This window comes from Poecilia formosa, unplaced genomic scaffold (assembly GCF_000485575.1).
Source record: "Poecilia formosa unplaced genomic scaffold, Poecilia_formosa-5.1.2 Scaffold91, whole genome shotgun sequence".
NCBI lineage: Eukaryota > Metazoa > Chordata > Actinopteri > Cyprinodontiformes > Poeciliidae > Poecilia > Poecilia formosa.
The window spans coordinates 1,840,796-1,855,575 of record NW_006800030.1 but is presented as its reverse complement, the minus strand read 5'-3'; the positions used below and the strand labels follow the sequence as shown (position 1 = coordinate 1,855,575).

The 14,780-nt window shown below is 38.3% G+C and overlaps 1 protein-coding gene across 1 annotated transcript in view; it reads right to left on the bottom strand.

Annotated features, from left to right (window-relative positions):
• Window positions 1–1,657: 1,657 nt before the first annotated feature.
• The window catches only part of LOC103141942 (niban-like protein 1), a 40,148-nt gene continuing 27,025 nt past the window's right edge, over window positions 1,658–14,780 (bottom strand). Inside the window, exons 6-14 of the mRNA XM_007557775.2 lie at window positions 10,623–10,738; window positions 9,489–9,593; window positions 9,007–9,169; window positions 7,556–7,743; window positions 7,288–7,443; window positions 5,850–5,963; window positions 5,240–5,347; window positions 4,993–5,104; window positions 1,658–3,413 (exon numbers count right to left, since the gene is read on the bottom strand). Coding sequence (XP_007557837.2) covers window positions 2,185–3,413; window positions 4,993–5,104; window positions 5,240–5,347; window positions 5,850–5,963; window positions 7,288–7,443; window positions 7,556–7,743; window positions 9,007–9,169; window positions 9,489–9,593; window positions 10,623–10,738 — 2,291 coding nt within the window. The 3' untranslated portion in view covers window positions 1,658–2,184. The remainder of the gene's footprint in view (window positions 3,414–4,992; window positions 5,105–5,239; window positions 5,348–5,849; window positions 5,964–7,287; window positions 7,444–7,555; window positions 7,744–9,006; window positions 9,170–9,488; window positions 9,594–10,622; window positions 10,739–14,780) is intronic.

The window sequence follows — 14,780 nt, the reverse complement described above, 5'->3', positions numbered from 1 at the left end:
AGGGATTTTTGATGATAAATACAGAAATGATACAAATCAAGAGAGCACAATAATCAGGGTTTCCCCCACTGTATTTTAAGCCTGGCGGGCCTCCACGCTAAGCATTTTCTGCTTATATATACTATTGGTAACAGATGGCAAAGACAGGTTAAAGAGTCTCTGGTGAAATTGTTGGAAGCAAAATGACAACACAGTATGGTCAGAATGTGAACACAGAGTGACGCCAGGTGTCTTGTTATTCTCCTTAACTCCATAACCACTGTCCATCTTCACCAGTTTACAAACTAACAAGTGACAAGTCACGGATGAAATGGTTAAATTGCCAAAAAATATACATTTATTTTAATTGTTTTTTTTTTTTATGTTTGCCTTTTTTTAAAGACTTTATAGTGTCATGATCGTGTTTTTGTGTAGTTATTTTTAGAGTTTTTTGTGTTCAGTTGCTTCCTGTGTCTCCATCTCTGCGTCTTCCCCGTTGATTGTCTCCCAGGTGTGTCTCGTTCCCTTGATTACCCCGTGTGTATTTAGTCTCACCTGTCATCTGTGTTCTTCGTCGGGTCCTTGTCTAACGTATGTCTAATGTCAATTGCTGTCTACACTCTCCAGTGGAACTGCGAAGTCCTGGTTTGTGTTCGCTCGCATGTTAGTCAGTTGCTACCGACATTTTAGCTGTGCGCTTGTCTCCTGCCGTGCTGCCTGTCTTAGACTGTCTGAGCATCAATATCATTAAATTCATCCGATTCATCATTCTACCTGGGTCTCTGCGTCTCTCCTCACCACTACCAACCACAGTTGGCGTTTCTGAATTGTTAATACATAATGCAAATGTAACATTAACTCAAGGGAAATCTGTTTACTACTAACTGAGTTTCACTAACATTTATGTATTTCCTATAAGAGAAGTAGAGGTTGCCTTTAAGTAGAAATCCTTAAAGGCAAAACCTTTAAGGATTTCAACCACAACTATGTCTTTTTGAGATTTTATGTAATAGACCAACACAAAAGTTATTTTGAAGTATTGTGAATCTGACAAGAAATTTCCAAATTTCCAAAAAAATTTTAACTCAGAAACGCAGAAGGGCGCAAGGTGACTGCCCTTACTACCAAGCTTAGCAAATTTTCTGGAGGAAACCCTGAATAATGATAGTCATAATAATCATAAAATAATATTCAGTGGAAGTAGCCTACATCTTCTTTGATGGGAGGCAGTAAGGGACCTGTATAATGGATAGGGGCCAAAAAAGGTTGAGAAAAACTGTTTTCGTTTAATGGATAATGGTTTAATTTCAATAACTGTTTGACTTGATTCACACAAGAGACAACTACATAAAATATACTCCAGTCAAAAAAAAAGAAAAAAAGAGTGAAAAATAAATAACAGAAAAGGAAGAATTCAGTAAACAATCATGAAATGATTAATTAATATATATATATATATATATATATATATATATATATATATATATATATATGTATGTATGTATGTAAAAGTGACAGTTAGGTGGTTCTCTGTTCCATACAAAGTTTTATACATAATATGCACAGGTTTGGAAGGACAGAAACCCATTGAAATAGTGTTGAATACCTATCTTTGTTCTGCTATTGACTGATAGAAGCGGTTTGATTCAACTGTACTCTGGGTTTTTCTCACTTGGTCTGAGCTCATTATCTCGCCGATTCTTGAACACAGACACTTGCTTACATCAGATTAACTGATTAAAAAAATACTAACTTGTAGATTTCTAAAAGTCACAACAGTTTGTTAAAACAGACTGAAAAGCTAAACAAACAGGCTTTTCAACAAAGGTACCTTAACAAGAGTGTTCAAGCAACTGGTCTTTGTCACACCATTATCATCCACTGTGCTCATATTTGTAGTTGAAGAGAAAATAAATGTGTGGTATGTGTAGTAAAAAAGCTCAGGGTCTTCCTGGTGAATGAAAAGTTGGGAAAACAGTGGTTGACTTGGACATGCTTGGTGAAAACAGGTTGCTTAGTGATTGCTGTTGTGAAAACTTGTGCAGTTACATAAGCATAACTTTTACTGCTAAAAGAAGGAATGAAACAGAGCAGGGCTCAGTTTGAGAGCGCCATGTGGAAATTATTTTAACATTGATTTTTGTTCACAGAGTCCCGAGTTCTGTGCCCTGCGTTGGCTACATTTTCCTCCTTTCCCACAAAGAGTTACTCTGGGGGCTGAGGGACAGATGTGGAAATCACCTCTCCCTGCTCCTCCACCTTTGCGGTGAGAGACTGGAAGCCATTGTCATTATGTTGGAGTACAGGGTTTTCTGGAATTGATTCCCTAGTTTCCTCAAGTTGTGTTGACACTGGCACTGCCTTATCCATCTCCTCCTGGTTGAGATGTGGCAGCTCCTCTGACACTGGTTGGTGGCATTCTTTATTTTCCTCTCCCTGTATATTAACAGAAGCCCCATCTGCAGCTAGTTCAGCCTGGGGTGGGACGTCTTGGTCACATGGTTCAGCTGCTTTTGACTCGTTTTCCTTCGAGTCTGAAGCATGGGACATTTCTGAAGGGTTCTCAAGAGTTGTGTGTGTAGCCTCAGATGCTGTTTCCTCTGAAGGAGGTGGAAGTTGTAGATGTTCCTCTGATTCCTGGAGTGCTTCCTCTTCTGCAACTGCTTTGCTAACCTCTTTAAACTCCTCACTTAAATCTGAAGCACTGTCTACAGCATAGTTAGACAATGCAGCATTTTCTTTCAACAGATCCTTTGTGTTGGCTTTCTCTACCTCTAAAACAAAACCATTGGACAAGTCTGAAGGATTCTCTGGAGTTGTTTTTGTGCCATCAGACAATATTTCCTCAGAACAAGGTGAAGGTTCTTGCATCTCCTGCTTGTCTGGGGATGGCTCCTCTTTGACCACAGGCTGGAGGTTTTCTCCCTGTTCCTTCTCTACATTACCTGATGCATCTTTCACAGCTGAATCAACCTCGACTGGGTCCTTTCCCTTATTCAGCTCTTCTGGGTTAGCTTCTTCTTTGTTTAAGGCTGAACCATTGGCAGAGTCTGGTTGGCTCTCGGTCACTTTGGGCACTGGAGATCTGGTCTGTGTGGTAGCTTCAACATCTGCTTTCTCCTCCTGAGCTCCATCATTCTCCTCTAGGATCACATCAATGGTAGGTGTGTCCCTGAACAACTCACTGGAGCCTTCCACTTGGATCATTGATACCACCTGCTTTACCCTTCTTATCCTCTGGGACTCTGAGGATTCACTAACACCCTCAGAAACCTCCTCCAATTCTTCTCCTTCCTCCTGCTTTCCTCCATACTTCTCTGCCCAGTCAATGGACGGGCTTTCTCCCAACAGATGGAGGCTGGGGTCACTGTTGCTAAGGACAATACTGTCCCTGTACAGGTTGTGTCTCCTCTGGACTGCTGCCTCCTTCACAGCTGGAAAACAAAGCAACAACAGGTTGAGGATGAGCATCTACAAGCTGAGCTAAATAAACATAAACAGAAAATAGATGTAGAGCTATTTTCTGCTTTGTAAATCTCTGGGGCAACTGTAGCTCAGTGAGTAGACTAGTCGTCTTGTAATCGGAAGATTACAAGACAGAGTTTCTTACTTTTGGACCACAGCTTCTGAACAACAATGTCTAGTTTATGTAATGAACCCTATTATTTTTCACATCACGAGTTCTCTAAGAAGCCATGTTAAAACAGTCTTCAAAGTTTTAAGGCCTTCCACTTGACTTTTTACACAGATTATCTGTCTGATGCTATACTGTCACAACATAGTGACAGCTTTAACAAATATGTAAAAACATATTTCTTTATAAAAGCTATGAACCCAAGCTCTAAAGTTATTCCTTTCCACTGTATGGAGTCAACAGCTTGGGCTTTCTTTGCAACTTTTTAACTAAATAGCATTTTATAAAAATAAAACAGCCAACATGTTTTGAAGAGTGCCGAGTTGAATCAGCTTTCCTGAAGATATTCCGTTTCATGTTTCCAGCTGACATCTTGTCTTACTGGGGCCATGTTCCTTGTCAATTTATCTGACAGCTCTGTCTTCAACTGAATATGCATTTACATATTCACATGTACAGGAATTTATTTTAGAAGTATAAATAATTAATTTTTTTCTAAACAATTCCAATCTGACAATTTATTATTATTTTAGCTATTTTATTACATTTTAAATGTACTTTTTAGGAGTAGTTTTACAACACCACCCTTCTAAATTTTACTTTAGGAATATTGTTATGAAGAATCACTCTTACTAAAGTAAAAAGTCTGTCTACACACCATCAGCAGCTTCACTAAATGAACAACAAACATGTTTTAACTTAGAATGCACCAGACACAAAATATATAATAAATATCACTGTTTTGTTCTTACACACACGTGTACATGCCATATGTATTAGCTTAATATGTTTTATATTGAAACACATATATTTAGAAAAGTGTTTTATTAGGCTCAATTTGTTTTTGAGTATTTGTTATTCATTTGCATGTTTTGCAATTTTAATCTTTAAAATACTAAACTTTGCACATAACTTTATATTTTTGTTTGTCTGATAACATTTTTTTAATATTAAATCAGATGTTTTGATGAGTTACTTGGTACTCAAGTAGCACCAATACTTTTTGCTCATTGAGTAATTTTTTTTGGATAGTTGCTTATTACTTTTATTTGAGCAAAAATATGTTGAAGTAGTGTTTCCCTTACTTGCATACAATGTTTGACTACTCTATCCACCTCTGACAGTGCTATGACCACTATGGTGTCCTTCCATATCCAAATATGTATGACAAGTCCTTTTATAAAACAACAAATGTGACCATATAAGGAAGACTTTCCTTCCTTTGAGAGCTACCACAACTGTTTCCTGACCAGTCATAGCCAAGATATGCCATTGCAATCTGTAGCTGGTGTGAGCAATATAAAAACAATATAAATTTATTTTGCATATAAAATAATATAAATCCAAAAACAGAAAAAAAAACACATTAGAAGACTGACCCATCATGATGTCCTTCATGACTGAGTGCAGAACCACTTCTTCAAAGATGTTTTCCACCAGGATAAACTGGGAAAAGTCTTCAAAGATCAGCTCCTGGAAGCGGGGAAGCTCCTGGTGTTCACAACAAGAAAAGTCAGAACGTCTTCATATCTAAAGTTACAATTACTAAACAGTGGCCATCTTTTCAAAACACACCATGCATCACCCTCATCATGTCCTCTGCTCAGGTAAATTTCATAGACTTACTGAAGCACAGGATGGGGTGAGCTGCTTCAGCATGTAGGGGATGAAGATCTGGAGGAGGGCCTCGCGGAAGAAACGCTTTCTCACTGTACTGCTGTCATAGTCAAATTTCTGGAGAAACAAGCACAGAAGAAACTAGAAAACGCTAACAGTTCCATCAGGGACATTCCTTATTAACCTCAAAGAGTGAGTACTGAGTGTTTGGGAATAAGTGATCATACTTAAAGGGGACATATACAAAGTTAACGTTTTTGGCCCTTAAATACATTTTTTTGTACTTTGAGTGTCTACGATTGCAAAAAATTAAATGTACTCTCTTCTGGTGCTGTGTAGACATCTTTATATTCTTTTTAGATATTTTTTTAGCTTGTTCATTTGTCTCTATTTGCTACAATGTTTTTTTTGTCTAAGGCGTCTCTACATTTGCTGTGAACTGCTAAACAAGGTCTGAAAATGTGTGCTCTTGGATTATGGCAGAAAACTTCCTCCATAAGTGGCATCAGGACTGCACAGTAAACTGGATTTATGGGCAATGGATGCCTGAAGAAGCATGGTTTCATCACCAGTATGCACGTACGTGTGTGTGTGTGTGTGTGTGTGTGTGTGTGTGTACCTTTATAACTCTGTCCTGACACCGCTGGATGGTGTTACACAGATCCTCAGTACCCTGAGATTCCAGACTTTGGTGGAGGATCTGTTCAAATGTGTACACTGCATCGTCCATTTGCTGAGGGTAAACATTTGCAATAAGACAGACATCTTCCCTTCTGTGACTTCTTCAGAAAACAATATTTCAATAATTGTTTTGCTTAAGTAAAAGGCAAAAAAAGTTATTTGATACAAAAGTTTAGGTAACACTTTATTTGATGGGGTGTGTATAAGACCAACATGACACCATCATAAACACGGCATAACACATCAATCAATCAGATTTTATTTGTATAGCACCTTTCAGCAACAAGGCATTTCAAAGTCCTATACATCATATAAATGCAAAAATACAAAGTCATAGAAAACACAGTCAACAACATTACATTTTGCACATCAGATTATTGATTAATGTTTTATTATTAGGTTTCAAAAACAAGCCTAAACAGTTGAGATTGTAGTCTAGATTTAAAGGAACTCTGATTCTGAGCTACTTATGAACATGAAGGAGTCTTTATGAATGTTTATGACTGTTGTCATGAGGTGTCATTCAGTAAATAATGACACTTTTAATGCAAAGTTGCATCATAACTTGTATTAAAAGTCCATCAAAATGGTAAACTTTGCATTAAAAGTCTCATCATTTACTGAATGACACTTCATGAAACCAGCCATAAACATTCATGAACACTCCTTCATCTTCATGACAGGTGTTAAGTCATGTTTATGAACATGTAATGTCAGTCTTATGCACACCCTGTCAAATAAATAATGCCAAAGTTTAATCTAAAGCTTAGGCCATGTTCTTATGTGTTAAAACAATGCAAAGAAATGACAAAGTTTTAATAATCTCATGACCTCGGGTCAAACAGCTGTCACAGACTCACCTCATTTTACCCTAATCCACACACCTCCTCTTGTAGTTTTAGTCTATTTGTGAACAGCTTGCAGAACTAGCTGTAGCAGCAGTGAATCAGATGTAGTGAATTGGCACAACTTTATTAGATTTTCACATTATTATGGAGGAACTTTATCTCTTATTTCAGCCAGGATACCACACACAGAGAGTGTGTGGTATCCTGTAATACCTCCCAAGCTGCTCCCAGTCTGCTGCTCAGTGTTAAATATGCATTAAAGTAAGGTCAGTACAGTAGAATTTCTTCAGTTTTGAAATCAGAAATTGGTGGGTGAACTCTAGACTTAATCTGTTTCTTTCTGAGTTCCAGCATTTGGACTTTAGCTGTACAAAATGTGTGACAGCATTCTGAGAAGACCTGGACCTTAAGCACTCATTCTATTTCACCTCCACTACTACAAGTGCAGGCTGCAATGTGCCGATATGGACACTTGGTGGTAATAATTCCTATGATGCTCCTTCAATATCAGCATAAGAATCAGATTACCTTTCTCATGAGGATTTGGGCCCTTTGAACAAACACTGAGGGGCTGGAGACATCAAATCGCTGCTGCAGCCCCTCCAGACTCAGCTGCTCCACCTTTTCATAGCAGCTCTGCATCTTCACTGGGTGGAAGGCTAGCATGGAGATCTTCTCCATGTGCTAGGGAGAAAAGAGCAGGAGGGGTCATAACAACCATTTGTTGTTATGACAACAAATGGTTACATTTGGGATGGAATCAATAGAGGTACAAATTGCTGATTCTCCAGCTTACCTGTGCTACAGTCTCCTTTGTACCGTTATTGAGGCTGTTCTTGCTCATGTCCACCAGCTCCCTGAAGAAAACATCACGGACCTCAAAGAAGCCTCGGCTGGTGGGCTCCATGAGGGCATCCAGAATGGAGCTGATGTAAGGCTGGATGCTCACCTTCAGTAACTTCTCAGCCTTGGGAAGAACCACGGCTGCAGGAGAGCAGGGAACAAAAAGGTTTGAGCCAGTGTTAGAAAATCAGTAAGCCTTCTGTTCAGAGAAAATTAACAGTCTATGGACATGAGTAGTCTGAATACATTGGCTGAAATAAGAGATAAAGTTCCTCCATAATAATGTGAAAATCTAATAAAGTTGTGCCAATTCACTACATCTGATTCACTGCTGCTACAGCTGGTTCTGCAAGCTGTTCACAAATAGACTAAAACTACAAGAGGAGGTAGAACCTGACTGAACAATGATTAAACAATTTTGTCAACATCAACACCCAAACAAAATCTCAAGAGTTGTCAGCAGCAGTCTTTTTAAAACTGCAGAAATGTTCTAAGATCTGTTCTATCCCCTTCCTTAGTCTCAGAGGTCAATATACGGATTTAGGAGGTCCAGAGCACAGCATTAACATAGATATGAAAAGGTCTTGTCAAGTTTATTAAGTTACTGTTTATATTTTTGGAACTTTTACAAAAATATGTTTTTTAAATATCTGTTGAAAGTGTCACTATGTCTTCACCATATAAAAAAAAATCAAGCTACTTCACCTCTTCCATGACCTACTATGGTCGTCTGAGAAAATACGCTGTTTCCAGTCAAAAACAACCAATCACAGGAGGATCAATCAACCTTGTGAACGTACTGCTCACTGTGTGTGGAATACACACTGAGCAGTGAACGCTCAGTGGAGAAACTGTTTCAGGAAACTGTTTATCTGCCATCATCGGTGACCATGTTAACCAGTCAGAGCATTCCTGACAGGCTCTGCTGTAGTGAATCAGATGTAGGTTAGCAGAGAGTGAGAGGGAGGGTGTGAGCAGTGCATACAATAGGGTAATAAGTGCTAAGACCCTCTTTCTGGCTCTGATTGGTTGTTTCTGTCAGAGCTGTGTATTTGTCCAGTTGACAGCAGGGCGAAAGCAAAGGAGCTCAGTTTTTTTCACAGATTATCTGACTTATATTACACTGTCAGAACATAATGATAGTTTTAGCAAATATGCAAAAAGTATATATATATATATATTCTTTTTTACAAAAGTTACATACTGTAGCTTTAATGTCATTTTCCTTAACCTTTAATAATATTGGTAAATACAAAACTTCCGAAATCAAAATTAGATCACCACCTAGAAACTGGAGAATATTGAAAGTCAGTTCATTTTAAATGATCTTTTTTAAAATAGCAGCCAAAGAAGCCCTTAAAGACACTGATCACCCAGGAAAAGGAACAGGCTGATGCTGCTGACCTTTGATCTTGTTGGTGACGTGCTCCTTGGATGTGATGATCTGATCCATATCTGTTCGTATGAAAGCTTCCAGAGTGGAGCGCGCTGCTTCACATTTCTGCACCGCCACTTCATACTGGCTCTGACACTGGCTCTGCACCAAACTGTACACCGCATCTGTGATCTGCACACAGAACACATAGCTGAAGGATTACACTCCTGTTACAGCAGTACTGATTTTATAAATAAATAAAGTGGCTAATAAGCGTAATTTCTTAATAGTTTTTTTAAGAATCATTTCTATAAAATAAAACGGATCCAATACTGATCGTGGAAACATGACAAAAGAGTAGAGTAAAATAAAGAGAGTAGCAAAAAGAGTTTAAATTTATAAAATTTCTCATTTTGCCAAAAATAGGGGAATAAAAGACATAAAACAGAATTTTAGCTATGAGTATTGTTTGTTAAATTCAAAGCTGAAGACAAGTGAAAGAGTGTCTCACCAGCATCCAGTTCCTCTGCCTCTCATGCAGTTTTCCTTTGAGTCGGGGGGAGATGAGCTCCCGCAGCTCAGGCAGGAGGCTCTCCATCACCAGGTTAGACAGGATCTGCAAGGAATCCTGTACTTGAGCCAGTCTGCCAGTCTGGCTCAACTGGCAGACTGTATGTTCACAAAGATTCAGAAACTGGAGTATCATGGTAGAACATCTGTGCACTGGCAACAATGGTGCCACCTGCATGAGGCCAGGGGATGAACAGACTACTGCTTATCTAATCACTTCCATTGGTTGCTCTTACTCTGACAATCTGCAAAAAAAATGTTTTACTCTTTTATTCTCACCTAGCACATTAAAACAGATTGTTGTGAGGCTTAAAGTGTTGACTTTTATTTTTCCATGAGTAAAAACAGCTGCAGAAAAAGATGCTTGAATCTCCTAAGAGTCACACTGGAGTTTCTCAAATAGCTTAGTATGTAACTAGAACAGGGGCGGGCAATCCTGGCCCTCGAGGGCCGGCATCCTGCAACTCTTAGATATCTCCCTGGTCTAAGACACTTGAATAAAACAGCTGAATCACCTCCTAAATGCAGTCAAGTTCTCCAGAGTCCTGCTAATGACCTCATTATTTGACTCGGGTGTGTTGAATAGAGACGCATCTAAAAGTTGCAGGACACCGGCCCTCGAGGCCTGGAGTAGCCCACCCATGAACTAGAACAACAGAAATCTTCAAATTCCATTATGACTTCTGGTTTTGATATGTGTCCAAAGAATATAAGAAGCTCCTCTGGAGATGCTTTAGACTCAATATCTGTAAAAACAGCTCACAACTGTCACAGTGTAATACTAATACTGAAACATAATTCAGTTGTCATATAAAGACAACAACCACTGTAGTTGAATTCTCTTATTGTATTATAACAGTTGGATTGATGAACTGCATACATGTCTAGGTTTGTGTTTTAATTCAGAGAATCAACCTGTAGTTTTAGCTATGTTCAGCTATTTCAATTGCAATAAACAAAAGCTTTCATATCTACCACGAGATCCAAACCAGATACTCTCAGTCCCAACTCAGAACACACATGGTGAGTCACTGGTATGTGGCGGAAATATGGTCATACGTTCAGTATGTTTTACCTGTGATGGTACACCACACATCATCTCCCAGGTGCCAAAGTGCCCTTGAGCCTGGCGGTAAAGTCGGACTGTGTCGGTAAAAGCTGGTGTTTGGACTTCATGTTCCTCAGACAAACCTAAAAACAGAAAATGAACAGTGTTTAGCAGGCTGGTGTGTGTGCGCTCTGCTTTCGAAAGCTTGGAAGAAACTGAAAAATATTAGTCACTGCAGTTTTTGGCATTAACTGGCATCGACTCCGAGTGTGAGGAAAAAGGTTTGAGAAAGAACAATGAATATTTGAAAGAGAGCCGAAGTTTTGAGAACAAGCATTACAAGTTTTGAGAAGAAAAATGTGAAGTCCTGCTTTCAAACTGAAAATGTATGCACTCGAATTCTGGCAGAAAAATTTCCCCATGCAAAGCATCACTGCTATTCTTTGCAGGTTTTTATATTTAACATACCACTGCTAAATAAAGCAGACTTTTGTGGTGCCTCTAGGTTAGTAGTGGTGTACTTCTAGTCCATTTTGAGGTTTGAGGAAGATGGAAGCTTTCAGCGTTTAGTATGCAACATAATGCAGAAAATAAAACCACAGTCACTACTGCCACCAAGTCTGACTGAAAACTTGTCACTAACTGCAAATTATAACCACCTGCCTGCTAAGTATTCTGCTGTACTTTCTCCTTCTGCCACCATGTGGGGTAGCTACCGTTCCCAGATTCAGTTTCTAATTGAACATTCACAGCCTTTGGTGTCTTTTTGTGTTTCTTTCCTTGCTTATGCAACGGAATTATCTTTTCACTTAACATTTTGGACAATAACTCAAGGAAACAATAATGGCAACAGTCCCAACATTTCAAGATGTTCCATCTCAAACAACTGATGAAAACAATAAAGCTGTCAACAGGATGCATCAAGGGAAACCAAACAATCGAAGTAATTGATTAACAAGGACAATTTAGTGTTCAATTTGGAAATGATTGCAGTATCAGCATTATTTAATTATTTAAATTGCTTTTTTGTCATTGGTATATTGGAAACACCTGAAAAAAAAAGCAGTTCAGAGAAATGGTCTAAGCTCAGAGACCTAACTACTAAACTACTGACAGGACTCAAAGTCACAGCAGACCAAAGAACTGAAAACATCATCAATACTGTAAAGTGACAATATCTAGATCAAGAAGTGGCTTGGCCTCTTGGAGAGGCATCAGTAGAACAAAGCCCTCACTGTTCTGAAGATTTGATCTTGCTTCACATGAACCAAAGCCAAAAATGAAACACAAACAAGCTGGTTGAGCAGGTTTCCAGGAGAAAAGTCACTTACATTATGCTAAAGATTCAGTAAAAAAATAAAGAAAAAAAGAAATAAAAACACCCTTCAGATGTTCATCTGCCATACTTTACAGACAGGCAACTGATTGGACACTTGTCAGATATTTCAAACTAATTGGTTGAATTAAAGAAGACAGTCACTCCCTCCTTGTTCCAGTTCTACTGCACTGTTGGAAGGGTTTTTTCAAATAAAATGTGACTCAGGAATATCAGGTTACAATGGATGGCTGGCATTTGTGCTCTGTTAGATGCCATAGCTCTGTAACGTCAGCAGAGTGTGCTAAAGCCAACCAAGATTTAATCCATTAAGGTGTTCAAACAAGTTGAAGCATCCTTTAAAATTAAGTTTTCAGATAGAGGGTGGGAGTGACATGGAAGCAGTCCCATCCCTTCATTTTTATAGGAACGAAGGTCCGATTCCCTATCAGGAGGAACAGGGTATCGACTCTGACAAAGTATTCAAACATGACTCCATAAACACAGTTCATTGTTTAATTGTGTCTTATAGTTGCCTCAATACAATAAAATTACATTACTCTCAATGTGAAGAAAACATAAGCATCTTCTATTAGTGCTTCATGTAATAAACCACTGTGATGGTGGTTTTATTATGAAAGGAAATGATCAGCTTTGTTCCACCTTCACAAGATCAGCATGTTGTAATAAAAGGTTACAGTCATAAAGTGGCGTACTAAATTACTGGAGTGTAATTATTGGGTGTTGTGGGTTTGTAATGACATGGTGTGTCACTGACAACCCTCAGCTAAGAATCAGCGTGGTGAGCTGAGGTGAGTCAATGGAGAGTCTGAGCTCATATCATCCAGCAGCGTGTCATGCCTAAAACACTAATGTCGACATTCCTTATGGCTTCTGTCGCCAATCACCACTGTAGGCATTGAGGAGTGAACTTTACAGATTTATTTGCTACAGAAATAATACCACTCATAAAGAACAGCACAGTTACCAAGGACGATGTGGAGAGGTGGGTCAGATAAAGTGCTGCCATCACATAGTCCATAGTCACATGAATATGTGTTCCAATGAGGCTCATTTGACAGATTAAAAGTAATGAAATTTGACAACCTTTAAGATAACTTTTCATTAACCCCTTCAGGCTCCTCATCCACTGGAATGGACATGCTATTTTTCTGGGATTAAACCAATAAAAAAAATTAAGGAATTTGTTATTTGCATGATGCTTCTTACAGTTTAGTTTCTTATTAAACAAAAACAATGAAGTTTAGACTTAACTTGATACTAGCTAGTTTCAGGCATCAGACAAGACGAGCATGTGTATGATGTAAGAGACAGGGAGGAGTAAGCATCTGTTTTTCATCAAAAGTATTAATTTATATTCAATATTCAATATCAAATTTATATTCAAATGTCAATGCATTTGAAAATTCAATAACACATTCCTAAAGTCAAAACGGCATTTTGTATTATATATTCTCTATTCAGACATGCACACTGATAAACAAAAAAGCAAACATCCAGTTTAAAAGTTTGAGATCATGCTTAATTAGATATTACATGAAACTCTATGGGAAAAGTATAGAGGTTTTCAACACATTCTACGCTCATTTAGTCGAGATGTCCACTACAATGGACATCATGAAAAACATATAAAAACATGAGATAGGAAAAATGTCTATTTTCCCCCTTTATTTCTAATCTCTTTAAGTTTCACTTTGTGTGATAAACTTCCTGAAATGAATGGAATTTTCAAAAATATTCTAATTTATTGAATGAGTCTGTATAGGGAAAAGTAAAAAAGTACAAATACCCCTAAGATTTTTCATATTTGGTCACTTTACAACCACAAACTACAATAGGATTGTTCAAATTTATTTCTGAAATTTTGATAGAGCAATACAAAAGAGTGCACAGATGTGAAGTGGAAAAAAAAATATACATGAATTTCAAATTCTCTGACAATATCTGGAAACCATGGTGAAGCAGTTGCATCCTCATCCACCCTTGCAGCCAAAACTTTATACAACCACATTTAGAGGCAAACCTCTACCAGCTGATTAGGAAAACGTTTCCCTACATCATCCTCATGTTTTACCATGAGGATGATATGTTCATGGTGATGGAAGCATTTTGCAATTTGGTCTAAATGTTCATCTGACCATAGCAACTTTTTTGTGCTTTATATAAATAGTTCACAACAAACTGCAGACAGGATGACTATGGCTTCCTTTTAACAACATCAGTCTCATTGATATTTTGTCTGTACACAGTAATGCATTACTAACAGTTGGCCTGTTGACAGATTGTTCCACCTGAGCTATGGAGCTCTGCAGCTCCTCCAGAATTATCTTAGGCATTTGTCTAATGTTTGTGGTTGTAACATGAGAGTAGGCAAAATAAGCTAAAGGGGCACTGCAGGAATTAGCCACCCAACCATCTGAAGGGTAAAGTATGGTATTGACTTGTCAAAGTGCTGTAGGCAGGGAATGTAAAATCTCTCCTGCAAGGCAATGCAATAAGCATTTTGGAGACACCCAACAAGACGCCTAGCCAGTGGAATTTGTCTGAAGTTGTACTCCCCTCTGAGCTCTGACTACTTAAAGATGGATAAACACAGCCAACACAGCTGGATGAGCAGTCTACAAGCATTATGGGTAAGTTTACGTTACAGATTATATAACTGAAGTGTGCATTTATTTGGGCATGTTAGCAGTTCAGTGTTGAGATGTTTATTCATTCTACATCTTACCTTTTATAGTCAGTGCTGCCTACTATGTACTGATTCACCCATTTGGCTGCAAAACTCAAAGACTAAGTTGAACTAAAGGAGAGCTGCTAGTCCTAAAAGCTAACCAAGTCACTAGATGAAT